Raw genomic sequence first — 27,286 nt, forward strand, 5'->3', positions numbered from 1 at the left:
GCACACAGTACTCCAGCTGGGGTCTAACCAAGGTTCTGCACAGTGGGTCTATTCTGGCCGGTCTCACGACTTTGCTTCCAGTGGGCTGATGCTCTTTGAACCTGGGAGAGCACATTTCCACTGAAATGACCCACAAAAGCTTATGAAGGACATGTATTTTATCCTGGATAGTAAATAGTGTTTTTCCCCCACTACAGGCAGATCTAAAATAAATACATTTGTCTCTGATCTGTTAGAGTGGGCCAATGCAGAGATACCTACAATATATGGATATTGTGTGTGGAAATATGAATTATGTTAAGATGGAGCATCACAAACTAAAGTAAGGGGCATGATGGGTTTTGCTGACTTGAGCACATTAATCAGAGACACAGACAATGAGCTGCTGAGCCAGGCCTATCATCAGTGGCACAGGCAGCAACGTGGAGTCCCTGTTAATTGAATTACTGAGTTAGAACCATACAGTGCAGAAGGAGGCCATTCAGCCCATTATGCCTGCACCAAACAAAGAACAAATGAGGAAATGAACAAAAGGGGATGGCACTGAAGCATGGTGGGTAGCTAGGCCAAGTCAGGAGTATTATGGTGAGGGGGATGGGTGATCACAGGGGCCTCAGGCAAAAGGAATGTGAGGGCAGCCTATTGGGACCAGTAATTGCTAAGATTACCTTATATGGCTGGGTTAAGGAATGTGAGAGAACCTATGGGAAACCCTACAATTGCCAAGTTACCTTACTTGGTCGTGTGTGTAACCTCATTTTTTTATACCAATGTATATGAGACAAAGTCTTTGTTCTGTACCTCACTCACTCTGGGGATTCGACAAGACTCTGGCAGAGTGAGTCAGCTTGAAAGCTGCACAAATAAAGTAAATTGTTTTACCTACAATCCGACTCGGTATATTTACTGAGACCAGACTGAGGGCAAAAATTCTCATTTGGTGTCAGAAGTGGGATCTCAACAGACGATCACCGGTCATCTGCGAAATCAGAATTAAACTAGTCTTGGACGGAGAGAGAGGAAATGGGCCCACGATGTGAGTGGTTGGAAAATAACCATGTTGGTTTTCCTCTGTCTCGTAGTCTGATAAAAGTTTGATCACTCGCCCATGGTCATGTAAGATCGTCTCGATGAGATCAAAGGTCAGTCTGGCGGATTAGAAAAATTAAATTTCAGTTGATGTAGGTACGACTGAGGGTCGATGAGAACCCGAGGGAATATCCTAGTGATAATTCAGTTAGAAACTGAGGGAATATCCTAGTGATAGTTCAGTTAAAAGCCGATTAGAGAACTGAGGGAATATCAGGGATAATTCAATTCCGTGTGTGTTGAAACTAGAATTGATTAAGTTAAATTGCATTCTTGGACTGTAGTGGCGAACAACGCAGTCTGAGGAATAGTTCGAGATTAGGGGGAATTGTTTAGATAACACCCAGGTAGTCCGTTACAAGCATCATGTGGTAAATACCCAGACCAAGGAAGAGACTTTAGGCAGTTTTCCGCAGCTCTAAATAAGAAATTGGGAGATGAATAGCTACTAGGAGGAACCAAAGATTTGGAAATCGTTAAGAAAATTCAGGAGAAAATCTGAAAAATGAATAGGGAATGAAGGCCAAAGAGTTAAATGGATTATGGAGGCAATATTGCCAAGAGGAGAAAGATAAAACCCTGTTATCAAATTGGCAAGAAAATGCCCCTAAAATGGCAATATCAATTAGTGAAGGGGGAACCAGAAGACTCTGGAAATCCTGAAAAAGGAGTATGCATTCAAAAAACGCGCACAGAAAATGAAATGAAAATCGCTTATTGTCACAAGTAGGCTTCAAATGAAGTTATTGTGAAAGGCCCATAGTCGCCACATTCTGGTGCCTGTTCGGGGAGGCTGGTACGGGAATTGAACCGTGCTGCTGACCTGCCTTGGTCTGTTTTAAAAGCCAGCAATTTAGCCCAGTGTGCTAAACCAGCCCCATCACAGAAGGAAAGGGAGATACCTAAAAGGGCAGACTCGAGTGAGAAGAGTGGACTACGTAGTTCAATGGCTGGCCTTGCATTGACAGAGGTAGATGACGACCTAGAGAATTGGACCATGTCCGGTAGGGTCCCGACGGCACTAGAGGCATTGCCTTCACCACCTCCAGCGCCACCAGGGTATCATAATTTATATCCAGTCGCTGTTCCCCAGATTCAATTCATGTTGGCCACTCCAGTCCCTTTAGACTCAGTCTCACAGGCCCAGACGATTATCCCTCCCCCTCTGGCCGATCGTCTAGTAGCTCCGGAGGCACCGCTGCCAGCTCCTTCAATTGATAGTTCAGGTCCTACTTCCTCACCCCGACACCCGTTAGAAAAGGGAAACCCCGTTATACAAGCCCAGTTGGGTGGAGGACCCGATCTCGGACTATGAAAAAGGCATCTTGAGACCATCCGGAAACAATTACGCCTACGACCTAGATCCTTTAAGGCCAAGATGACAGGACAGAAAATTCTGTTACCACGTGACGAGGACCGGGACGGTTCTGAAGAACCGGAGCCCCCCATATCGGAAGGGGAGGACTCAGATGCTTCTGAAGAGGAATCTCCCCTACCTACACCACCTTTGACGCCCCCTAGCGAGACTCCGAGACAGTTACCGATTAGGAAAATGCCCAACCCTGATGTCGCTACATCGGCAGCTCAGCCCACGATCGATGTTTACTTTCCGTGGAGACCCAGTGAGATGATGGCTATTCTACCTGCAATCACAGACAGGAAGAAATTCCATGATGCTTTTGTGGACTATCTGAGAATCACCATCTCAGTTTATCAAGCAGACTCTAGGGACCTCTGGGCCCTAGTCCAACAGGTCTTAACCCCAGCCGAATACCGCAGTCATCTCAACCATTTGAATTATGCCGACCACGCGGCACTTCAACAGGCCCATGCCCTGGACGATGATAGACCGGCACAAATCCTGAATGCACTAAGTGCCACGTTTCAAAAGCCCATAAACATCTCTGCCATCCTAGATATCAAACCCACAAAGACTGAGGAGCCAGAGGAATTTCTGGAACGCTTTAATGAAATCTACCGTGGGCAATCAGGCAACTTACCGTATCAAAATGGTCAGAATTCCCCTCAATATTGCGCCACGTTAATGCATTGCCTACCACCTTCCGTGGCCACCGCTGTGAAATGGAATAACATGAATTGGACAGAGAACGACCCTTCCCAGATGGCCCAGGCAGTTAGATTTTACTGGAAGGAGGGCGGAGTACAAGAAGGGGGCCCAGTTACAAAAAAAGAGAGTATGTAATGAAAAAGGATGATCCGAGACCCCAACCGAGCGCAGGTATGGTGGCTTACCAGCTGGAACCCCAATATTGTGACCTCGGGTGGGTGGATCAACACGGGGGAGGATATCAAACCCACCCAAATGGATCTTCAGCCCCTCTCCATGGCCCGCCGTATGCACCAGCAATCTTGCAACTGCCACTCCCTCTGCGGGGCCATAGGTCCACCGGAAGAAGGCCGGGATATAGAGGGAATAATTCATGTTTCAACTGTGGCCACGCAGATCACTGGCATCAGGAATGTCCATTTAGAAGACAGGTGGCAGGAGGAGGATACCCGACGCAAAGGAGGGGGTACCCACCAAGGGGAGAGCAGACGAGGTACACCGACTTCTCCCAAACAAACCCCTTCCCATCACAAGACTCTGGCGAGCCAATTTAGTCATACGGACTCTCCATTCGGACAGAGAACCCATCGTTTCTCTGCAGATAGGAGATCAACATTACCCATCTATGATCGACACCGGAGCAGCCATGTCTTCAGTGCAATCGGAACTCCAGCTACCACTATCCGACCACACCCAGCATTTGTCGGGGTTCCAAGGCCAGGTGCGTCAGTATCCCATTTCGGAACCGGTGAAGGCAACTTATGAGAATGAGTCGACAGATCATCAATTTGTGGTCACCACCGGATTGGACTGCAATTTGTTGGCCCGAGATCTACTGTGTATCTTCCAGCTGCGGCTGGAATGCGGGGACAAGGGGATAATGGTTCAATCATGGAGGCCGAGACAACAGTGTTATGTCTCTACTACACCCCAGTGGTGGACGTTGGACATAGAACATTCGCTGTCCCAAGTTACCCTGGCTTATGACAGAACCGGACAGAGCCGGGAATTAGAGGACAAATATCGGTCGTTAGTTGGGACCAGATGGCCAATCACGATTACAGCCACAGTCACGGGACAAGAAGGTACAGCCGTCTTTGTTACACTACCACCACATTTATGGCAACAATCCGCCTCCGTGGCCCCCCATATTACACGCCAGGCCCACAACCCATACCATGCCAAGGATCTGGGGCTTATGGTAAGGAGGGCGGTGGACCAATCGGATCTGACAGAATATGCACTCCAGGTACTGCCAGACGGCACTTCCATACGGTACTCCGAGGCCCGAGACGGTTAACACCCGACTCCAGCATCATCTGGGGCGCGACGTTTTGGAATATGTTAACCCTCAGGTTTGGGCGGATCACCCGTCACAGGTGGGACAGGCGGAGGTTACACCCATTAAGGACCATGTGACTCCGCCCTCCATTCGACAAAGCCCCTGAAACCCCAAGCCATCCCGTCTATAGCCAGATTAATCCAAGGACTGTTGCAACAGGGGATCCTTGTCCCGTGCCTATCAGAATGTAACACACCCATACTTTGCGGTGTCCAAACCAGGCAAACCGGACCAGTACCGGCTAGTACAGGACTTGCGTTCAATTAATGCCATCGCGCAACCATTACATGCCCTCGTCCCTAATCCCGCCCACATACTGGCTCAAATCCCAGCCTGAGCCCGGGTCTTCGCCATAGTCAAACTCCAACACGCTTTCTTTGCTCTCCCACTCGCGCTTGAAAGCCAGTATTTGTTTGCCTTCACCTACAATGGACAGCAGTATAACTGGACCCGACTTCCACAGGGATTTGTTAACTCACCCATTCTCTTCTCCAGATGTCTGCAGACTCAACTCCAGACTCTGAATTTGAAACATGGTTCCACTCTCGTACAGTACGTAGATGACCTGTTGATAGTCAGCCCCGATGAGCCCAGTAACAGGGAAGATGTGATACAATTATTAAATCACCTATCCTCACTGGGCTATGTTGTTTCACAATCCCAGGTACTGGTGGCCCAGACAAAAGTCAAGTTCCTGGGAATCCTACTCACAGCCACAGAAAGAAGTCTCGAAACCAGTTGAATTGAACCTATGTGCCAACTCCCCGCCCCTACCACAGCCAAGGAGGTCCGTCACTGGCTGGGCATGGTAAATTATTGCGGGCAGTGGATACCAAACATCGCTGTCTATACTAAGCTGCTGATGCCTTACACCAGCAAGGAATGGACTTTTACTCTCGCCACCGAGGCCCTCGAAGCCTTCCGTCTCTTAAAACAGGCCTTATTACAAGCCCCAACCCTGGACAGGCCCTTATATGATCGACCGTTCCAGTTGTACTGCACTATTACTGAGACCAGACTGAGGGCAAAAGGAACGTAAATTCTCACAGAAACCTCCACGGGTCCACCCCTCCCATTTCCACCATTAGCCCAGCCAACGCCTTCACCCCCCCCCCCCCCCCCCCCACTGATGGGACCAGAGAGCGCAGCCGTGACCTGTCTAACCTTGGCTCCTGCACCAAGTTCCAACCCCACTTAGTTTGTGTGTGTCCAAGTCGGGGACAGCCCCAAACACCTTCTTTGCGAATGCCACATCGTCCCAATTGGGACCGTATACACTTACTAGCGCCACTAACCTCCCCTCCAGTGCCCCTGTCACAATCACATACCTACCTCCCTGATCTGCAACCACCTTCTCCATCTGGAAGCGTACTCTTTTGCTGACCATTACCGCTATCCCTCGAGCCCTTCCGTCAAATCCAGAGTGAAACATCTGACTAACCCAGCCCTTTTTAAGTCTCACCTGGTCCTTCACCCTCAAGTGAGTCTTCTGCAGCATTGCTACATCAGCTTTCAAACCTTTAAGATGCGCAAGCACCCTTGACCTCTTGACTGGACCTCCCAACCCCCTCACGTTCCACATGACTATCCTAACTGAGGGTCTCTCACTCCCCCCCCTCCTTAACCACCATCATCATACCACCAGGCTCTGCCCCATGAGCCTTACCCACCCCTATCCATTATTAACATCGAACCCCCCCCCCCTCCCAGAATCCCCCCCCTGCACTTCCTCTCGAAAAAAAGTCTCCCTGTATCGATCCCCCCCCCCCTCTGCTCGGCTCGTAGGCCCATCAAAACTTGCCAACCAGGCTCCAATGTCCGCAGCCCTCCTCTCACCTCACCTCCGTTCACTAGCCAACTTTAGTTAGCTTGCACAGGTTCCTCCCCCCAAGGTATACTGTCACCTCCCACCCAGCCCCAGAGAAAAACAACAATCCATCCCATACAATTCATTAAAATAACATATAACCATCGCAACACAGAATACCAATGAACCCAAACAATAAAAACTCTGTGACAATGTGAAGTAAAGAAAATTACAATACACGACAATGAAAAGAAAGTTACAGCATTTATACATTTTCCAGCTCCCCAACCACAGTCTCTCTTCCAGCTCCGCTCCTCACGTCTGTCCCAACCGCCTCCACTGTTATACGTCACCCTCCGCTTCGCCGGGTATACCACACCTTGTTGTAAATGTTGCCTTTACTCGGCCGAATGGTGCTCGTCTCTTTGCCAACTCCACTGTCAAGTCCTGGTAAACCCAAACTCCACACCATCCCACTGCACCTCGCGCTTCTGCTTCGCCCAGCTTAACACCTTCTCCTTCATGTGGTATTTATGGAAGCAGATAATTACTGCTCCTGGCGGTTCATTTACTTTGGGCTTTGGCCTTAACGACCGATGAGCTCGGTCCAGCTCAAACTGGGAGGGGTTCTCACTCTCCCCCATCAACTCCGCCAGCACCTTAGCAAAGTACTCTGTTGGCCTTGAGCCCTCTGTCCCTTCGGGCAAGCCCACAATTCTCAGATTTGCTCGGAGTCCTCTGTTAGCCTCCACCACCCTCTGCATCTCGTCCCACATCGAGGTGAGCTGGTCGCTGTGCTGCGACACGGCCTCCTCCACTTCCTTCATCTTCTTGCCCTGCTCGCTCACCTCGGCTGATGTCTTTTTGCCACAGCTACCCTCACCGGGGCAATTGCCTCCTCCACCAATGATCTCAGTGCGACCGCCATCTCCTTCCTCAAAGCCTCCATGTGCCTCGCAAACTGCTTCTCCAGCTCCACAGCCATCACCTCGGTCATCTGTTCCACCGTAAGCAATGCGGCCCCACCTTGCGGTCCGGCATCTGCCATCTTGTCAGTGCTTTTGTTGGTCCTCTCATTCGATGGCGAACCCACGTTTCCTTCTTCGCCGCTGCTTTTTGCATCTTTTTTTCCCCCCAGTGATTGGTGTCATTCTTTTATTTAATGATGTGATATTCCCAATGAGAGAGTGACCTCGAGGAATTGAGCTGAGTTCTAACTGTACCATCAAGCAACATTGCATAATATTATGTATTAAAACCCCATTCCTGTTTGTTTCAGTCTGGTCAATGAACTTAAACTATGTGACGATGGAGCAATATAGGAAATGATAGAGGCAATGATTCAATAACAGTCCTGCTGATATTGTCTCTTTAAACATTTCAAATTCTTTTTTTAAATAAATTTAGAGTTTCCAATTATTTTTTCCACCTCCCCAGCGCGCTTGCTTAATCCGTCTCAGCTGGAGGTCTGAGTCAGCCTGCCATCGGCGGCGAGACTTTTCCCCCCCCTCACCGCACCCACTGTCCGATCTCCCGCGTCTCGCGTTCAGGGAGTGAGCAGCCAGCTTCCGTCCTCCTCCACCACCCTCGGCACCACCAGCAGCAGCTCACAGGGATCCTGGGCGATCTGGTCCTGCAGGAACTTCCTCAGTTCCTCCTCATTCCCGATTGGAACTGGGGCCTTTAGTTTGGAGTCCAGGTTGTAGTAGGCCCCGTTGATTTGCCTGACTGCCACCCAGTGCTTGCGCTGGATGGGGAGCGAGACAAAGCCCAGCGTCATGTTGGAGGGAATGTTGAGGATGAAGCCATGGACCCGGCTCAGCACCAAGCTGCTGAGCGACTTGCGTTTATCCCACCAAATCGCAGCGAGACCTTGAGTTAGCAAGGCGGCCATGAGGACGTTGACATCATAGTTCCCAGTTCCTAACAAACTGCGATGTGGATTCACCAGTGAGTCGGGAGCCAGCTGGCCGCTCAGCCCGTCCAGCTGCTGCTGGGTGAAGAGCGGCTGCTGCAGGAGGTTGTTGAGGGCATGGAGGGCGCAGAGCTCCAGGCGCTGCCGCTCGTGGTACAGCGGAGGGGGGGGCTCCGACATCCCCACACCCGGGAAGGGCTCCGACATCCCCACACCCGAGGGGGGCTCCGACATCCCCACACCCGGGAGGGGCTCCGACATCCCCACACCCGGAGAGTGAGGACAGGCCGCCAGGTGAGTCACTGCCAACCCCGAGGATGAGCCATTCCCACCCAGGCCCGGACGGAGAGCCCTTTTTTATCTTTTAACGACTTATTGTTTTTCTTTTTCTTCCTTCAATCTAAAAAAAAAGTCTTCAAAAATATTTTTTTAAAATATTCCTCAAAACGTCCCCCGGGACCGGATTTCCGACTTCTTAAAAAAACACACTCTAGGCGGGAGCCACCCGGTGTGGAACATCTCCACTACATTGCGCCCTGGCTTCGGGCCTGCCGCCTCATCCTCAGTTTGGCTCCACCCCCGTTGCTCCAAATGCGTGCGTCCGGGCCCGACACCTCAGCTCCGGCCGCCAGACACTCGCGTGGGGTTCCTCGCCGGTTCTGAAACCGGCCCGGCTGGACGCCCGGGACAGCCCCAAAGGCTGCCGGAAATCGGAGGTGGGGGGGGGAGCAAAAAAACGGGGAAACCCCCGAAATCGGCATAGACAGTGGCCACCGGCGGGAGCTCCTCGAGGACAGAGACTTGGACTCTTTCCACAGTCAGTCCCCTGGAACACTCTCACTCGGGTGCGTGTGTCTCGGTGCTTTTCCAGTCACACTGATGTTTAAAATCTTTTGATGCCGTCAGATCGGGCAAACGTTTCTCCTTCGAGGTTCAAAGTCCGATGATACTCAGATCCCAAGGTATCGAGTGACTCTGTAAGACCGAGACGTGACAATTGAGATTTCTGTCTGGAATTCCTCCTCTTGTAATATCTGTAAAAGGAGTTTACAAAAGTCAACACTCAGTACAGGATAGAAATTCAGAACAGAGAATTCTTGTTTCTATGGAACATTCCTTCCTCTCATTCCCCAATACCTATTCCCCATACCTAGTCTCCAGGGAGTGGACTCAGAGGGATGGAGTGTCGGAGCTGTGAGTACAGAAACCTTATCTCGGGGATTCACAGCCGAGTCTCCAGGGAGCGGACTCGGAGGGGCAGGGTATCGGAGCAGTGACTGTAGGAAGGATGAGCTGGCTGACCACTGCACCCTGGTACAGGAGGCCATTCAAGCGGGGGGAGGAAGTGGTAGTTGTCGGGGATTCTATAATTAGGGGAACTGATAACATCCTTTGGAAGCAGGACCGAGAGTCCCACATGGTATGTTGCCTGCCCGGTGCCAGGGTGAGGGGCATCTCTAACTGGCTTGAAAGGATATTGGAGAGGGAGGGGGGAGGATCCAGTTGCTGTGGTCCACATTGGGACAAACAACATTGGCAAGACTAGGAAAGAGGACCTGTTTGGGAATATCAGGAATGAGGCACAAAATTAAAGAACAGGTTCTCAAGGGTTATAATCTCTGGATTATTACTCGAGTCACGTACAAATTTGGCACAGGGATGAGAAAATTACAGAAGTAAACACTTGTCTAAAGGAGTGGTGCGGGAACGAGGGGTTCCATTTCATGGGGCACTGGCATCAGTATTGGGACAGGAGGGATCTGTACCGTTGGGACAGTCGCCACCTGAACCGATCTGGGACCAGTGTCCTCGTGGAAAGGATAAATAGGGAGGTCAGAAGGACTTTAAACTAATAAATGGAGGGGGAGGGGACGGCCTCAGGGGAACTCAATACAGTTCCAAAAACAAGTAGCAGGATGGTCTGGACTGGACAAATATACCGGTTATAAAGTTTACAGGAGGGACGGAGAATATGGCAGAGGGGGTGGAGTAGCCTTACTGATTAGAAATACTATCACCTCAATGGTGAGGATTGGATTTGTTAATTGTCACTTGTACCGAGATACAGTGAAAAGTATTGTTCTGTGTACAGTTCAGATAGATCATTCCATACATGAGAACAATACATAGGGCAAACATAAATACACACGGCACCTTCTCCTCCTCCAAAATAGCCCCGTAAACCGCCAATACTACCCCTTCCCCAGTCCCCCTGTCGTCAGCACCTCCTCCAGCAATGTGGAAGCTGGTTCTACTGGGAAACTCTGTATCTACTTTCTGGCAGTCTCGAATCTGCATATATCTAAATATTTCCCCTTGCTCCAGCCCATACTTCGCTCCCAGCTCCTTTAATCCCGCAAAACGACCCCCAAGAAATAAATCTTTTCGTGTCCTCATTCCTTTCCAATCCCATCTCCGAAAATTTCCGATCCCACTTCCCTGGCTCAAATCTATGGTTGTCCTCTCCTTTCTTAAGGAAAAAGTCGACATAGCTTTTTTGCAGGAAACTCATCTGGATGATGAGGAACACTTTAAATTGAGGCGGGATTGGGCGGGGCAGGTTTTTTCATCTCCTTTTCATCAAGTAGCAGGGATGTGGCAATCCTTATTAATAAAAATATCCCTTTTAAGGTTGAAACCTGCACCAAGGACAAAGGAGATAGATATGTGATCATTAGAGGTTCAGTGCATGGTGATGTTGCTTCAATAATGAATGTTTATGGATCCCTGAATTACTCCCCGGAGTTCATTACTAAGGCCTTTGTGCATTTTGCAGAGTTAGCTTCAACTAAGTCTTTTATGGTTGGCGACTTCAACTGCCACTTAAATCCTCTGGTAGATAAACTCCCGGTTACCAGGAACAGCCCCCCCCCCCCCCGCACCCGCCGCAAGCTAGGGCATCGGCCTTTACTTGTGAGAAGGGGGGTTCTGTGGATGTTTGGACAACGTTGCACCTGAGGGGCGGAGATTTTACCTTCTTATAGCCCTAATCAATGTCATACTAGAATCAACAACATTTTTATGTCAAGGACGATCCTACACCTAATGTCCTCTTGCACCGTCGTGACCATCGATTGTGGACCATCCCCCTGTTTCTCTGGAATTCTACTCGAGAGTTCACCACAGGTCGAGAATGTGGAGGTTTGCTGCCTCTCTGATAAGAGATACTTCATTTACTAAGCATTTTAAGAACGAGTTTGAGTTCTTCCTTTGGGTTAACTCGACCCCTGGTATTCCCCCCTCCATTTTATGGGAGACATGTAAAGTTTATGCTCGAATGCTGAAGAACCAGCAATGTCTGGGGGTTTGTTTCACGAAGGGCGAGCAGAATTATAAAGAGATCTCAAATAAGCTATTGCTGAAGGAGCTTCCTGAGACAAGAGTGGTTTTGGATTCCCTATTGATGCAGCAGGTCAAGAAAGGTTTGCGAGGCAGATGTACGACTTTGGGAATAAACCGAGCAAATACATGACCTGTTTGACAAAGAAAAAGGCCGACATTGGAACAATTCCCTCTGTGCGGCTTGGGGGAGGGAAAAGGGTTGTGAGGAGAGAGGAGATAACCGGGATTTGGGGAATTCTATGCAAGATTAGAAAGTCTCTGAAGTCTGGTGAAGTGTTGCTGGATATGGAGCATTTATTCTCTTCCCTGAGGCCTCAGAAAGCCAGTGTGAGCCTCTTAATGCTCCCCTTTCAGGGGAAGAGGTTTCAAAGGCCATGAAGGAGCTGCAGCCGGGTAAAGCACCGGGACCGGAATGGCTGTGGGTGTGAGTTTTATCGGGAGCTTGAGGATTTGTTGTTGGACCCTTTGATGGGTATGTATTGTCACTCTTTTGACTCAGGGATGCTGCCATCGACTGTTCGGGAGGCTACTATCTCTTTGATTCTGAAGGACCCAGAGGAGTGTGCCTCTTATTGGCCAATATCTCTTTTGAACCTTGACTTCAAATTACGATCTAAAGTTTGGCGAGAAGGCTGGAGGACATCCTTCAAACAATCGTGCGGGTCGGGGGGACCAGTCTGGGTTTATATGGGGGAAGACATTCCAGTAACAATGTTGGAAGGTTGCTGAATGTGATTCAGGCTTTTCAGAAATACACAGTGAATGGGCTGGTGATCTCCTTCGATGCAGAGAAAGTTTTTGCTCGAGTCGAATTATCTGGTGCATACGGTTCGAGGCTTCGGAATCGGTGAGGATTATGTGGCGTGGATTCAATTGTTAGATTAAAGGTAAAGTCGCCAAGGTCCCAGATGACCATAGGCTGCTTTCCCCATTGAGAGGTATATCTGACTGGTGGTGATTTAACCTGAGGATCAACACACCTCAGGCACGATACAAGGTTGAGAAGCTGGTGCCTTCATGAATAACCTCAGCCGGGAATTGAAGCCTCCCTCCGCATCACAAACCAGCTGTCCAAACAACTTGAGCTAAACCGGCCCCTGTTATATTACAGGCTGGTCAGGGGCAGGGCTCATGGATGGTTTATAGTTGTCGTATTTGAGCTTCAGAGAGTCTCGACAAATAAATGTGTGAAGCTGAGGGAGCAAAGGATGTCAATGTATTTAAGAGAGAGAGAGAGACCTGGGCCAAGCTTTGCAGAGTCTGCACCCTCTCTGGTTTCACTTCTTTGCCCTTCAGTTGCTGCAAGTGACCAATTGAAGGTCAGAATGAGAAAAGAAATGGAAAAGGGGAAAAAAAGAAAGTGTTTTACTCACAGATGTTGCGGACAGGACGTTTCAGTCTGTATGATGTTCAAGCTCCATTCACACAAAGCCCGCGTTGATTGCCTGGAGGACCAGAGTCCTTCCGGTCATCCAACCCTTCCCATTGGTCAACGCCTTAGCAGAAAGGTCAGTGGTGAGCTTTCCCTCGCACATGCGCAGTCTTTCTTCTCCCTCGGACATGCTCAGTCCCGGGCCGGGGAAATCACCGAGAGGCTTCTTGTTCTGGCCGGAGCTGTCAGCCGGTTGCCTGGAAACCTTGTCTCGAGGAGGGGGAACAATGAGTGAGGCGGAGGAAGGTTGTTGACCAATGGGTAGAGTTGGTGAACCGGAAGGACTCTCTTCCACCATCCAATCAGCTCCCCCGTTGTTCGAACGTGGAAGCTGGACAATGAGGAAACCTGGGGCCTCACACAGACTGAAAACTTCTTCCTGTCTCCAACATCTGTGAGTAAAACACTTTCTTTTCTGCCCCTTTCCATTTATTTTCTCATTTTCACCTTCAATCCCCGTTTCTGTCACTAAGCTAGTCCCACTTGCCAGCATTTGGCCCATATCCCTCTGTACCCACCCTGCCCATGTAACTTCAAACTGCTTTTTAAAGGACAAATTTGTACCCGTCTTACCACTGCCTCTGGCAGCCGTTCCAGATGTTCACCACCCTCTGTGTGAACTTCTCCTCTGGTCTCTTTTGTATCTCTCTCCTCTCACCTTAAACCTATGCCCTCTAGTTCCCTCCTCTTCCTTAGGGGGAAATGTTGACTATATACCTTGGGCGCGATTCTCTGCTCCCACGCCGGTTGGGTCGCCAGATTTCCCCGCGACGCCGGTCTGACACCCTCCCGCAATTCACCCAAGCGGCAAGAACGTCCCCGTCGAGTTCCGCACGGCGCAGGCCGGAGAATCGCCCGAGACACCCAAAATGGCGATTCTCCGCCACCCCCGCTATTCTCAGGCCGGATGGGCCGATGGCGTGACCCCAGTTCACGCCATCGCCGTTCACACCTGCTATTTAAAGTCGTCAGCCAGTCATGCTGGCTGACGCCGACCAGTGAGGAGGTGAGCGGACTGTTCCGCAGCTCCTGGAGATCGGGTCGGCCTCCCCGAGAAGGCTGCGGCCAACGGGGGGATGAGGGAGAGTGTGCAGGTGGGAGGGGGGATGAGGGAGAGTGTGCAGGTGGGAGGGGGGATGAGGGAGTGTGTGCAGTTGGGAAGGGGGATGAGGGAGAGTGTGCAGGTGGGAGGGGGAATGAGGGAGAGTGTGCAGGTGGGAGGGGGGATGAGGGAGAGTGTGCAGGTGGGAGGGGGGATGAGGGAGAGTGTGCAGGTGGGAGGGGGGGGATGAGGGAGAGTGTGCAGGTGGGAGGGGGGGGATGAGGGAGAGTGTGCAGGTGGGAGGGGGGGATGAGGGAGAGTGTGCAGGTGGGAGGGGGGATGAGGGAGCGTGTGCAAGTGGGAGGGGGGATGAGGGAGAGTGTGGATGGTATCGTCCATCCGCGGATGTCACATGTCAGCCGCCCTGATATGGCAGGATGGTGACGGGGACACGGCCGCAGGTTGCCGTGTGGCTGATGGGCACAGGCGACTGGCACACTGGTGAGGAGTATGGTGTGAACTGACCGTTGGACGCAGACAGTGACCAGATGTTAGGCTGGGTGCGTATCTGCAGCGCGACCATCCCACCGGGGCACACAGGTATCCCATGCAACCCGGCTGGCGAGGTGTGGAAGAACCTCCATGTAACATGTTGTTTCTCTGCCCCCTCCACCCTCCTGCAGGTCACCATGTATGCCAACCAGACAGCGATGTTCACTGCCGTGGTTGGAGCCGCAGCTCTGGAGTTTGCCATCCGGCAGCGTAGAGTCAAACGGCCCACAGTGGCTACAGATGCAGCGGTTGCTGCTGCAGCAGAGGGGATGGCCGTGGAGTGGCCCATCGTCGCCGCGCAGGCCGCAGGCGCTCACGACCCGAATGTACAGGGGGATGCCGAGGGGAACATTGACCCCCTGACGGCGAGGAATGCAGAGGAAGTGCTTGGGGAGGAGGAGGAGGAACAGGAGGATCCACTGATGGTGGTGCCAGGGCGCCACAGGCGTCCAGCAAGGCCGAGGGTGTACCGTGTCAGAATGTCGTTCGAGGCCCTACCGGACATCACATGCAGGAGGAGACTACGGTTCAGCAGGGAGACGGTCGCACATATATGCCACCTCTTGGCGCACCTCGCACCACTTGGAACTGGTGGAGGACATGCGTTACCAGTCTCCGTCAAGGTGACGGTGGCCCTAAACTTTTATGCGACCGGTTCCTTCCAGGCGCCGAGCGGGCACCTCTCCGGAATATCACAGGCATCGGTCCACAGGTGCATCAGGGCCGTCACCGACGCTTTGTACTCCATCGCGGACAAGTACATAAAATTCCCCGAGGACCGAGCACAGCAGGAAGCACGGGCACGTGGATTCGCCAAGGTGGCCGGGATACCGATGGTCCAGGGTGTCATCGATGGTGTGCACGTCCCCATGCACCCACCTGCAGACAACAGGGAAGTGTTCATGAACAGAAAGGGCGCGTACTCCATGAACATTCAGGTGGTGTGCGACCCCCACATGAAGATCATGCACGTGTGTGCAAAGTACCCCGGGAGTGTGCATGACGCCTACATTCTGGCACAGTCATTCATCCCCGCAATGTTCGATGGATGTCCCCCCCGGCTGAGGGGCTGGTTGCTCGGCGACAAGCGCTATCCGTTGAGGTCATGGCTGATGACGCCAATACGGAGGCCTCAGACCAACGCGGAGAGCCTATACAATGAGGCACATGCAGCAACCTGGGGTGTGGTGGAGCGGTGCTTCGGCCTGCTGAAGATGCGATTCAGATGCCTGGACCGCTTCGGAGGGGCCCTGCAGTACCGGCCTGACAGGGTCGGTCGCATGGTTGTGGTCTGCTGTGCGCTGCACAACATTGCCATGCAGAGGGGAGATGACCTGGTGGAGGAGTCGGAGGGAGGACCCGACGGCACCGGAGGTAACGCAAACGAGGGGGGTGGGGAAGAGGAGGATGTAGAGGAGGAGGATGATGGCGCGCATCAGGATGAGGGGAGGGGCGCAGGACACAGACACTGTTCGCGTGCTGGTTACGTCCAGGAGGCTGCACGACAGCACCGCCGCGGACAGCGGGCACGCGACGTGTTGGTGGCCACACGGTTCACGCACTGTGGGGGTGGGATTTGCTGAACACTGCCACTTGCACCGTCACTCCTGCACACGGGCACCACACAGCAACCCCCCCCCCCGGCACTGGCCCTGGGGAACATAAAGATTTGGGGTTCGTTAGACACGGTGGGGGTGTATGGTGGTTGTGGGTGCCCAGTGTGAGGGGGGGAGGGGAGCGAGGGTGCAGTGGCATGAGTGTGTGGGGGGAGGGGATCGAGGCTGCAGTGGGCAATGTGTGAGGGAGACTATGACGGGTTGGGGGGGGCGGGGCGGGGGGGGGGGTGAGGACATGCAGGGTTGTCTCACTTCTGCACCTCCGAGCTGGGTGTCGCGACCTCCCGGGTGGCGGATCCCCCAGCGAGGTCCAGGGCCCTCTGCTCGTGAACGTTTAGGGGGTGCAGCACAGGGGACCCCCCTCCGGTTCTCAAACGCTCACGCTGGTTGTGAGCTGTCTTGTCCTGGGGTGGGGGGGGGGTTGGATAAAGCATCACAATTAGGCGGGTATCATCAGGGCGTGCAGATATAAACTACATTTTTGCTGGTTCAGGAGACAGCACGCCATGGCATCGCTCCGGGGGGGGGCCCGGGGCTCATGTGGGTCGAGTAAAGCGTTGGGCACCTTGACCCCGCCCAAACCCCCCCGATGCCCCAATCCCCCCGACCCCCCCACCACTGCACCTGATGCTCCAACGCCCCCCTGACCCCCCACCACTGCACCTGATGCTCCAACCCCCCCTGACCACCCACCACCCCACTTCCCCCCCCCCCCCCTCATGCCGGGGGGGGGAGGGGGGCCCTGGGGACACCCTCATGGCACTTACCCTCGCAGCCCGAGTGAGGTCGTGCAGTTTCTTCCGACACTGCTCCCCCGTCCGGGGGGTCTGCCCCACAGCGGTGCCAACCTCACGCCAACCGCACCTCACCGCGCTGGATGGCTGGCAATGCCCACGTCTTGGGCAGAGAATCCCGCCCATTGTGTTTGGATTTTCACAGGGCATTTGCAATGGAAAGAAAGACATGGTTGTTGCACAAAATCAAGACTCAGTCTTTATTGATCTTTGCGAGTGGACCAAGTGTGATATATCCAAGGTTGGGGACTAGTTCTAAAAATAAATTACATTTATTTGAGTGGCACAGTAGTTGGCCCTGTTGCCTCACAGCACCAGGGGCCCATCTTCGATTCTGGCCATGGTCACTGTCTGTGTGGAGTTTGTACGCCCTCCTGTGTCTGTGTGGGTTTCGTCCGAGTGCTCTGGTTTCTTCCCACAGTCCTAAGATGTATGGGTTAGGTGGATTAGCCCTGATAAATTGCCCCCCAGTGTCCAGGGATGTGCAGATTAGGTTATGCGGTTACGGGTGAGTGTATATGGGTAGAGTGCTCTTTGGAAGAGGCGGTGCCGATTCTATTTGCTAAATGGCCTCCTTCTGCACTCAAGGGATTCTGTATCTATTTTTATAACCCCTTTCGTGAACACTCGATCTCCTAAAGCTTTTTACAGCCTTTGAAGTACTTTTCAAGTGTAGTCAGAAGTTCTGGGTATGCCTCATTAATAATATTTAGTTTTAAAAATCAATCACTTGTCCATCTTGACTGTTATAAGTAACAAGGTCAAGGAAGCCATGTTAAACTCTGAATCCTGACTGGATCTTTATTTTGAAAATTCGTTCTGGATAAACCAAACTGTTTCTAGAAACTGCTGAATGAGGCAAAATTGTTTAAAGTGACAAATTGTTCCAGAATTTTGTGAAGCTACAGGGTATCATATTCTGCCAAAGTCTGGCTCAAGTCTAAGACTCATTGTTCAATCCAATCAAAGTTAGTCAGAAAGGAAGTGATTGTCTTCCATAAAACAGTCTTTTTCAACCACTGGATATTGTATTAACCAAACGTATTAATTAAAGATTACTGTATTAATTAGCTGCCAGTCCGTAACAGATGACTGATTCAGTAATGAGCGACAATTAAATAATCAATAATGAATCAGTAGTTACAGGAAGAGACTGAGTTTTATTTGCTGTAAAAATGTAAAAGCTTAATTGCTGTATGTAAAATATGTGCAATGAGGATAAATGTACTGGTAAGGGAGACCTTCAACCTCTGATTAGCCTCAACATTTGAAACTGTCTGAATAAGGGATTGTAGAGAATCAGATAAAGGGATAGTGTGAAACAGTTCTATTGTATTCCCGTCTGAGATAATGAGACGGTGGTGTCAGTAATTAGGATCCAATTAAATTAATCCACTGACCAAATTGACCAATTGTCATGTTACAACAGGCCCAACTCTAACATGAGGTAATGGTCACTTAGCGGATAAAAGTAGAGGTTCTTAAGGTCTTCCTTGTTGACCAAGTACGGAAGATTCCCGAGGCCGGGTTCCAAGGAAATTACTGTCAAAGAAGGAGCCAGACTCCCGAGGCTGAATTCCACAAGAATTACTGTCAAAGAAGGAGCCAGAGTGGGTTACGCTTATACAGACTGATCACCCACATGAAGTTGTAAAAGTTAATGTCTTAAAGTTCCTTTGAATAAACTTTGTAAATTTAATAACAAAGAATTCTGTCTTAATTGCCTTGTCTGAACCAAAGTGAATTTATTAAATGGTAAGTTGGGGGTGGTTGAAATCAATAACGTTCCAGATAACAAGATCAGAAAACCGAAATCTTCAATTTTAAAACTTGCATTTCTATAGCGCCTTTCACAACCACAGGACGTCCCAAAGTGCTTTAAAGCCAATAAAGTACTTTTGAAGTGTAGACCCTGTTGTAATGTAGGAAAAGCAGCAGCTAATTTACACACAACAAGATCCCACACACAGCAATGTGATAATGAGCAGATGATCTGTTTTAAATGATGTTGACTGGGATAAATATTGACCAGGACAATGGGGATAACTCCCCTGCTCTTCTTCAAAATAGTGGCTGTGCGAACTTTTACATCCACCTGAGAGGGGCAGACAGGGCCTCAGTTTACCATCTTATTTGAAAGAAGGCTGTTCTGACAGTGCAGACTCCCTCAGTGCTGAGACGAGGAATGTTGGATGTGATTTTTGTCCTCAGGTCCTTGGACTGGGATTTGAATCCACAACCTTCTGACTCAGAGGTGAGAGAGCTGCCCACTGAGCCACGGCTGACACTTTCGACAATACAAAGTTAGTGATAGAAATCTACTTTTTCAGTTAGCTGTAGAGAATAGATAAAGGCTTATATCAAAGATCATTTAATCGTAATTAACTAAAATTTAAAACCAATATATTAATCATGAGACTAAGAAATGCTGTGTTTGTGAATTGATCTGATAAGCAAATGTTTGCAAGTTGTTTAGAGTCTGCGAAGATCATGCTGCAAAAAGACCCTTTGTCTCACAAAGAACTTGGATGAAATCCTAGTTTTGTTTCAATGGTAATGATCAGTCAGCACATTGTATTTTTCCATTTGAAGAAAACCTTTCACAGTCACCTTTATCTCTTAATTAATAGACAGACATCTTGGTCGAATTAGATGAATTATAAATTATTTAAACCTGTAAAGGGGACAGAACTTTAAAGATAGTAATTTCCTTACGAGTTCAGTTCTCGTGATGAGACCGCTTACCTTTTTCTATTCTCGAATCACTTCAAACTATTTTCTATTCTATTTGCTAGCTTTGCAAACCACCATTTTCTCTTGTTTTAAATCACCCAGTCATTTTTGTATTTTAAATTCAATTCAACTTATCTGTATTTGCTAAGTACAAACAATCAATACATCTGACTAGCTTACTGCAGGGCTAGTCGGACCTTCCTAAATTTGTACTTGTGTGAAAATTGAAGCTTGACAGTAGACACTACTAGCCGACAAAAATAAAAGTTGCAAATTGCTTTTAACCCAAGAAGCCCAATCTTGAATTTCTGGTATTTGGTATATGGAACGGCATTACAGTTATACAAATAGATACAGAGATCCTACAGTTAGAAAAGGAAAGTTACCCGTTAAACCTCCAGTGCCTAAATCTAATAATAGAAACTCCCAGTCTAAATAACATGGATTTGACTTACAAATGTTAAAGTGTTGGTTTAGAGCCAAAAGTTTTGACTTCCCATTTTAGCCTCGGGCACTATCCTGTCTCTATTGCTCGGGTCAATGACAGCCAGACGGAGCTGAGGTTGAATTTAGCTGAGAATAACGGGGCCTGTGCACCAGATGGGCGTCGCACTAACAGAGAGACAGAAAGGTGCTGGAGGGCTGACTGGGAATTGGGCCTCCAACCAATTGTTTAATCGCTCACGCAGAGCTAAAGAGGAACTGCCTCTTTAAATACATATACAGGGAAGAGGCTGCAATGAAATCTGTCCCTTTTAACCTGCACAAAAGCAGGAGGCTCAGATTCACAGGCTGCAGGAGGAGACCATTTGGCCCATTGTGTCCCTGCTATCTCTTTGAGAGGACTCTCCCATTCATCCAACTGCTCTGATCTTTCCCCAGAACTCTGCAAATTCTTCCCATTCAAGTATTTCTCCTTTGGAAAGATACGATTGAATCTGCTTTCAGGCCGATCAGAACCATTCGCTGTGCCAAATAAAATAAAATCTCATCTCCCCCTCTGGCTCCTTTGCCAATTACTTTAGAGGGACTCACTTTCTGTTAAAGAGCCTGTCAACACCCCTCCCCCACTTTCCCTAAAGTACATCAATGTAACATGAAAAGGTGGCACAGTGGTTAGCACTGGGACTACGGCACTGAGGGCCCGGGTTCAGTCACGGCCCTGGGTCACCGTCCGTGTGGAGTTTGCACATTCTCCCCATGTCTGCATGGATCTCACCCCCACAACCCAAAGATGTACAGAGTAGGTGAATTGGCCACGCTAAATTGCCCCTTAATTGGAAAAAGAATTGGGTACTCTTTAAAAAAAAAAAATAATTTTAATCAGTCTTGAAAAGTCCAGAAAAATCTAATAATTTTACTGAGAAAATGTTATTGATGAAACAACATGGTTTTAAAAAAACAGAAAATAACTTGATAATCAAAGACAACCAGAGTAAATATTCTGGACACAAATGGTTTCTCTGCTGCTCCTCTGCACCCTGCTCCCGTGCCTCCCCGCTTTGGACACAGGGAAACTGAGCCCCGGGGGTCATGTCACCATCAGCGCCGGTGTCTCCCCTCCTGGGCCCCGATTGGTTGGCGGCTCATTTCCCATTCACTGCTCCAGCACCTTCCTGTCTCTAGTGGGACGCACATGGCAGTTTCCCAACTGGGGCACAGGCCCCCAGCTCCGTCGCCTGGCTGTCACTGACACGAGCAACAGAGAGACAGAAAAACAAGGCTGAAATAGGAAGCTGAAACCGGTGTCCTAAACAACTGTTAAGATCTCTGTAAAAATCAGTAGCATCTCCAAGAATTTCAAATTCCCAGTGATAGAATTACATCGCGGGTTTCATATTTTTAAACAAAAATAAACTTCAAAGCATATACAAAACAACAAAATTAAAAACCAGCACTGTGACCTTCACACTGTAGTTTATAAAGACTCCTGCTGTAACCTCAGTTTCACAGAATTCCCTTTAATTCTCCTCAGTATTCCAGCTATTCCCCAAGCTCCACGATTTGATGGGGATCCTTCCATTAGCTTTCGGCTGAACAACCCTCCAACTTTCCTTCAAGACCTCAAAACTGTGGACTCCTCAGTCCAAGCGTGAGCTTCACTGCCTTCTTGCTGAGGGATTTAAACATTAGAAACACCCCTGGTTCCTCATGGCCCTCTCGGCTTCTCGTCCCACAGCTGGTTCAAAGCTCCTGCTCCCGCAGCTGGTTCACAGCTCCTGCTCCCACAGCTCCTGCTCCCACAGCTGGTTCACAGCTCCTGCTCCCACAGCTGCCTGCTTCCAAGTTAACTGCAGACTCTGAGAAACACCCAGAATTCCAACCAAGGCCCCACCCTGAATCACTTATCTCCATGGTAACACAGCACAGTAGCATAGCGGTTAGCACAATTGCTTCACAGCTTCAGGGTCCCAGGTTTGATTCCCGGCTTGGGTCACTGTCTGTGTGGAGTCTGCACGTTCTCCCCGTGTGTGCGTGGGTTTCCTCCGGGTGCTCCGGTTTCCTCTCACAGTCCAAGGATGTGCAGGTTAGGTGGATTGGCCATGATAAATTTCCCTTCGTGGGGTTACTGGAATAGGGTGGAGGTGTGGGCTTGGGTAGGGTGCTCTTTCCAAGAGCCAGTGCAGACTCGATGGGCCGAATGGCCTCCTTCTGCACTCTAAATTCTATGATTCTATGTCCAACAGATGCTGAAATTAATGGACTTTCAGCTTCAAAACCAACCTTCTGACCCGGAGGTCTGCATGAAGAATTCACCTCTGGAACAAAGACAGGACAGTAATTGTCAGGCCCAATGTCTCCAGCTAAAAGAGCCCAGCTGCCCTTTTACAGATCTTACCCTTCCAGCTTTGACTTCAAGTCAACATCGGCCACACTTTGTGATTGTGAATTCCCTGAGAGTGTTTCTGTAAGATTCTCAACCCAGATTTTCCATTTATCTTCCTTTTAAAAAAAATCTAATTCCCAAACTAAAAGTTATATTTCTGAAACATGAATTATGAAACAAGGTATTTGCAACATTTTCCCAGCAAAAATGAAAATGTATCACCCTCGTAATATCCTATTCGAATATTCCACCTTACAACGTGCTGTATATATTCACAACAGCCATGATCTTATTGAATGGTGGAGCCGCCTCAAAGGGCCAAATGGCCGACTCCTGCTAATTTAAACTCTGCAAATGTTCCTGTGTTTAAATATCTGATAACCTGCAATAGACAGAATAATCCCTCCATTGTCCCCATCACATTCACCAGTCTATCTTGCTATCAGCACACTGCTGAATTCCATGTCCAGGAATCAGTCCACTGAAGATGGAAACATTACTTCTTGCTGTGTTTTCTGAAAGTTTTCTTCTTCCAATAATTATCGTCCAAAGTTCCTTCTGCGAGAGGTGAGTCCTCGTTGCTGCTCAGATGTGAGTTTTCAAGTTCAGTTTTGAAAACAGTCTGTTCAGAGTTCACCTTTTGAACTTTATTTTCTTCCATGTGTGTACTTTCCCCATTATTTCAATCCAAAGTGAATGTCCTGGTCAATCCCACATTTAAACTCTCTTCTTCTGGCTCAGTTGTAGGCGGAGCTTCATTTTTCAGTTCATTTCCCAGAATCCAACATTTTGGATTCTCTTTTGGAGACAGCAAGTTCAAAATGGCTTCTTTTTGTGTCAATAACTCGCTCATCCATTGGTCAAAATCTTCTTCAGCCACTTTAAGAATGTCATTCAAATGCTTTTTATGTGCAAGCAGAAAAGGTTCTGAGATTCCTGGTTGGAGAAAATGGGATCTTGGACTTCAGAAATAGAGGATTGAGAACAAAAGCAGGGACGTTATACTGAACCTTTCTAAAGCTCTGGTTCGGCCACAACTAGAGTATTGAGTCCAGTTGTGGGTCACCAGACTTTAGGGAGGATGTGAGGCTCCTCGAGAGGGTGGAGAGCAGATTTACCAGAATGGTTCCAGGGATGAGGGATTTTAACCATTAGGTTTGGCTGGAGAAGCTGGGGTTGTTCACATTGGAGCAAAGGAGGTTGAGGGGAGGTTTGATAGAGGTGGATGTGAGTATGACAGGTTTAGATATGATGGTTAAAGAAAAGCTGTTGCCATTAGCTGATGGTACACGAATGAATGGGGGAACATATTAAAAGTTTTACTCATTGATTCAATGAGCTGATTGGCCTCCTTGCCTGCCGTAACGACTATGATCAGCTGCTCCAGTCTCCCAACTCACGACTCCCTCATCCCTGGTGCCATTCTGGTAAATCTCCTCTGCACCCTCTCTGAGAACTTCACATCTTTCCTAAAGTGTGGGGTTCATATCTCGGGTTCCATTCTAGAGGGATAGAATTGAAAAGCGGGGAGGTTATGTTCAACTTGTTTAGAACCAGGGTTAGGCTACACTGGGAGCACTGTCAACATTTGTGATCTCCATTTAGGAAAAGGAAATAGAGGCACTGGAGAAGGTACAACAAAGATTCACAAGAATAATACCAGAACTGAGAGCATTTCACCCTCAGGAAAGGCTGGGGCTGCTTTTCTCTAGAAAAGAGAAGACTGTAGGGTGACCTGTTTTTAAAATTTATTTTTAAAATATAATTTTTTCTTAAGTTTAGAGTATCCAATTTTTTTTCCAATTAAAGGCCAATTTAGCGTGGCGAATTCACCTACCCTGCACATCATTTTGGGTTGTGGGCTGTGAGACCCACGCAGACATGGGAAGAATGTGCAAACAGCACACGGACAGTGACCCGGAGCCGGAATCGAACCCGGGTCCTCGGCGCCGTGAGGCAGCAGTGCAAATCACTATACTACTGTGCCGCCCTAGAATTAAGGGTGGCCTGATGGAAGTCTTTAAGATTATGAAGGGGTTTAATAATCCAATAGAGATATGACGAAAAACTGCTTTAGCCAGCAAGTGGTGAGGATGTGGAACTCACTACCACAGAGAGCGGTTGAGGTGAACAACATGAATACATTGAAGGGGAAGCGAGAGACATACATGAGGGAGAAAGGAATAGAAGGATATGTTGATGGGGGAGATGAAGAGGGGTGGGTGGAAGCTCATGTGGAGCATCAATACTGACAGAGACCAATTGAGCCGACTGGCCTGGCCCTGTGCTGTAGACTCAATGGAACAGAGACAAATGTATTTATTTTAGATCTACCTGTAGTGGGGGGAAATACACTTTACTATCCAGGATCAAAGAAATGTCTTTCGTCAGCTTTTGTGGATAATTTCAGTGGAAATGTGCTCGCTCAGGTTCAAAGAGCATAAGCCCACTGGAAGCAAAGTCGTGAGAACAGCCAGTCCAGCAGAAAGAAACCCTCCGACCCTCGCACGTCATCAAGTGTCAGAATGAACATGATTCAGTCCTGGATGTTATTAACAGCAGCAATAACAACAGAATCCAACCCCTGTCATCACTTATGAACTCGTTGGTGTCTCAGCAGGTTAGATGACTGTGTGAATCCCTTCCCACACACAGAGCAGGTGAACGGTCTCTTCCCGGTGTGAACTCGCTGGTGTGTTAACAGGGCAGATGAATCACTGAATCTCTTCCCACACGTCGAGCAGGTGAATGGCCTCTCCCCGGTGTGAACTCGCTGGTGTTTCCGCAGAGCAGATGACTCACGAAACCCCTTTCCACACACAGAGCAGTTGAATGGCCTCGCCCCGGTGTGAACTCGCTGGTGTGTCTGCAGGTTTGATAACTGAGTGAATCTCTTGCATTCAGCGCAGGTGAATGGCTTCTCCCCAGTGTGAATACGTTGGTGAATCGCCAGTTTCGATGAGGATCTGAATCCCTTCTCACACCCAGAGCAGCTGAATGGTTTCTCTCCGGAGTGAACTAACTTGTGTGATGCTAAGTTGGATGAATTCCTGAATCCCTTCTCACACTCCGAGCAGATGAACGGCCTATCCCCAGTGTGACTGTGTCGATGAATTTCCAGCTGAGATGGGCGTCTGAATCCCTTCCCACAGTCCCCACATTTCCATGGTTTCTCCATGTTGCCCTGTGTCCTTGTGTCTCTCCAGATTTCACAATTAGTTGAAGAACACGTGTACGGTTTCTCCTTGCTATGAATGATGTGACACCTTTTGGAAGTGTAGCTGGATAAAGATCCTTCGACAGTCACTGTACTGGGACACTCTCACTTGGGTGTGTAGGTGTTGAAGCTTTTCCAGTGATACTGATTTTTAAAGTGGGCTGCATGGTGGCACAGGTTAGCAGTGCGGCCCACGACACTGAGGACCCGGGTTCGATCCCGGCCCCGGGTCACTGTTTGTGGAATTTGGAGATTCTCCCGATGTCTGTATGGGTTTCACCCCACAACCCAAAGATGCGCAGGTTAGGTGGATTGGCCACACCAAATTGCCCCTTAATTGGAAAACTATAATTGGGTACTCTAAAAAAATTTTTTTTTTTAAAGCAGACGAGCAGTTCTTATTCTAGCTTCAAAGACCAACAATATTCAGGTCATGATGAATGAAGTGACTCTGTCAGATCTTGACGTGAGGTTTGGTTTGAGATTCCTGTCTGTAAATTCTCCTCTTCTAAATCCTGTAAAAGGAGTTAACAAAACTCAACTGTCAGTACAGAATAAAAATTCAGAACACGCAATTCTAATTTCCTACGGACATTATTTTTCTCTCCTTCCCCAAAGCCTGGAAATCTCCATCCCACACACTCTCCCTCCATTCTTACTCTGCTGTATCTAATATAGAGGGGGAATGAGACTGAAGAGAAAATGCTGGAAAATCTCAGCAGGTCTGGCAGCATCTGTAGGGAGAAAAAGAGCTAATGTTTCGAGTCCAATGACTCTTTGTCAAAGCTAACGGACAGAGAAGTGGGGAATATTTATACTGTGGAGTGAGAGTGAAAGATGAGGCTGATGGATTGTTTTACAGAGTCGGCATGGAGTCGAGTGATCAAATGGACTCCTTTTGTGCCATAAAGGCTCTATAACTGGAAATATATAATGTAGCTACGGTACTATATTACAAGACTAGAAATAATAAAAATGTATTTATTACAGAACCACCAATAATATATCAAATCTGTACCATATAACAACACAAGAGAGAATGAGAAAAGAAAGTGTTTTACTCATGATGGTGGAGGCTGGAGGAAGCTTAAGTCTTCATTCGCACAAAGCCCCACTCTGATTGGTTGGTGGACCAGAGTCCTTCCGGTCCTCCAACCTTCTCATTGGTTCATACTGCATTCGGAAGGTCGGGGCGGGCTCTATCTGGCACATGCGCAGACTCCCTTGTCCCTCGGACATGCGCGGTCCGCGGCCACGTACCCGCGCAGCGGATAGAGCGGTTTCTTTTGCGCGCACGGAATTGTGGGAACTGCGGCCGCCATTACCCATCCGGAGCCCAGTCTCCAAAATCCTGGCACTGGGATGGAAGGTGGGGGGCGTGACGTCAGCCTGACACAAAGTACATGTGTGTAGTCACTGGATTGTGACGCCCCCCCTTAGCAAAACAGTTTGTTAACTTCAGGTATAAAGATTTAGACACCTGGGTGACATATTGGGGAGGGCAATAGGT

The 27,286-nt window shown here is 49.1% G+C and overlaps 1 protein-coding gene, 1 long non-coding RNA gene and 1 pseudogene across 3 annotated transcripts; 1 reads left to right on the forward strand and 2 right to left on the reverse strand.

The window, feature by feature from the left end:
* The first annotated feature begins 502 nt into the window (after positions 1 to 502).
* LOC140422163 (putative nuclease HARBI1) lies at positions 503 to 16,368 on the forward strand. Of its 2 annotated transcripts, none has more exons than XM_072507159.1 (2): positions 503 to 1,036; positions 14,721 to 16,368. In XM_072507159.1, exon 2 carries the CDS (start codon positions 14,727 to 14,729, stop codon positions 16,170 to 16,172), a length of 1,446 nt encoding a protein of 481 aa, XP_072363260.1. In that variant the 5' UTR covers positions 503 to 1,036; positions 14,721 to 14,726; the 3' UTR covers positions 16,173 to 16,368. The 2 variants fall into 2 exon arrangements, with proteins under 2 accessions (XP_072363260.1, XP_072363259.1); XM_072507158.1 differs by lacking the exon at positions 503 to 1,036 and adding an exon at positions 13,226 to 13,389 and having other exon boundaries at positions 14,721 to 16,367.
* On the reverse strand, positions 6,522 to 8,539 carry LOC140422198 (josephin-2 pseudogene; annotated as a pseudogene).
* Positions 16,369 to 18,719: 2,351 nt separating the features above from the next.
* Positions 18,720 to 27,036, reverse strand: LOC140422221 (uncharacterized). The gene is made up of 2 exons (XR_011947322.1): positions 26,838 to 27,036; positions 18,720 to 26,291 (listed from the first exon to the last, which is right to left on the reverse strand). It is a non-coding gene; the product is annotated as an uncharacterized lncRNA (long non-coding RNA).
* Between the last annotated feature and the right edge of the window lie 250 nt (positions 27,037 to 27,286).

This window comes from Scyliorhinus torazame, chromosome 5, assembly GCF_047496885.1.
Source record: "Scyliorhinus torazame isolate Kashiwa2021f chromosome 5, sScyTor2.1, whole genome shotgun sequence".
In the NCBI taxonomy this organism is placed as follows: Eukaryota; Metazoa; Chordata; class Chondrichthyes; order Carcharhiniformes; family Scyliorhinidae; genus Scyliorhinus; species Scyliorhinus torazame.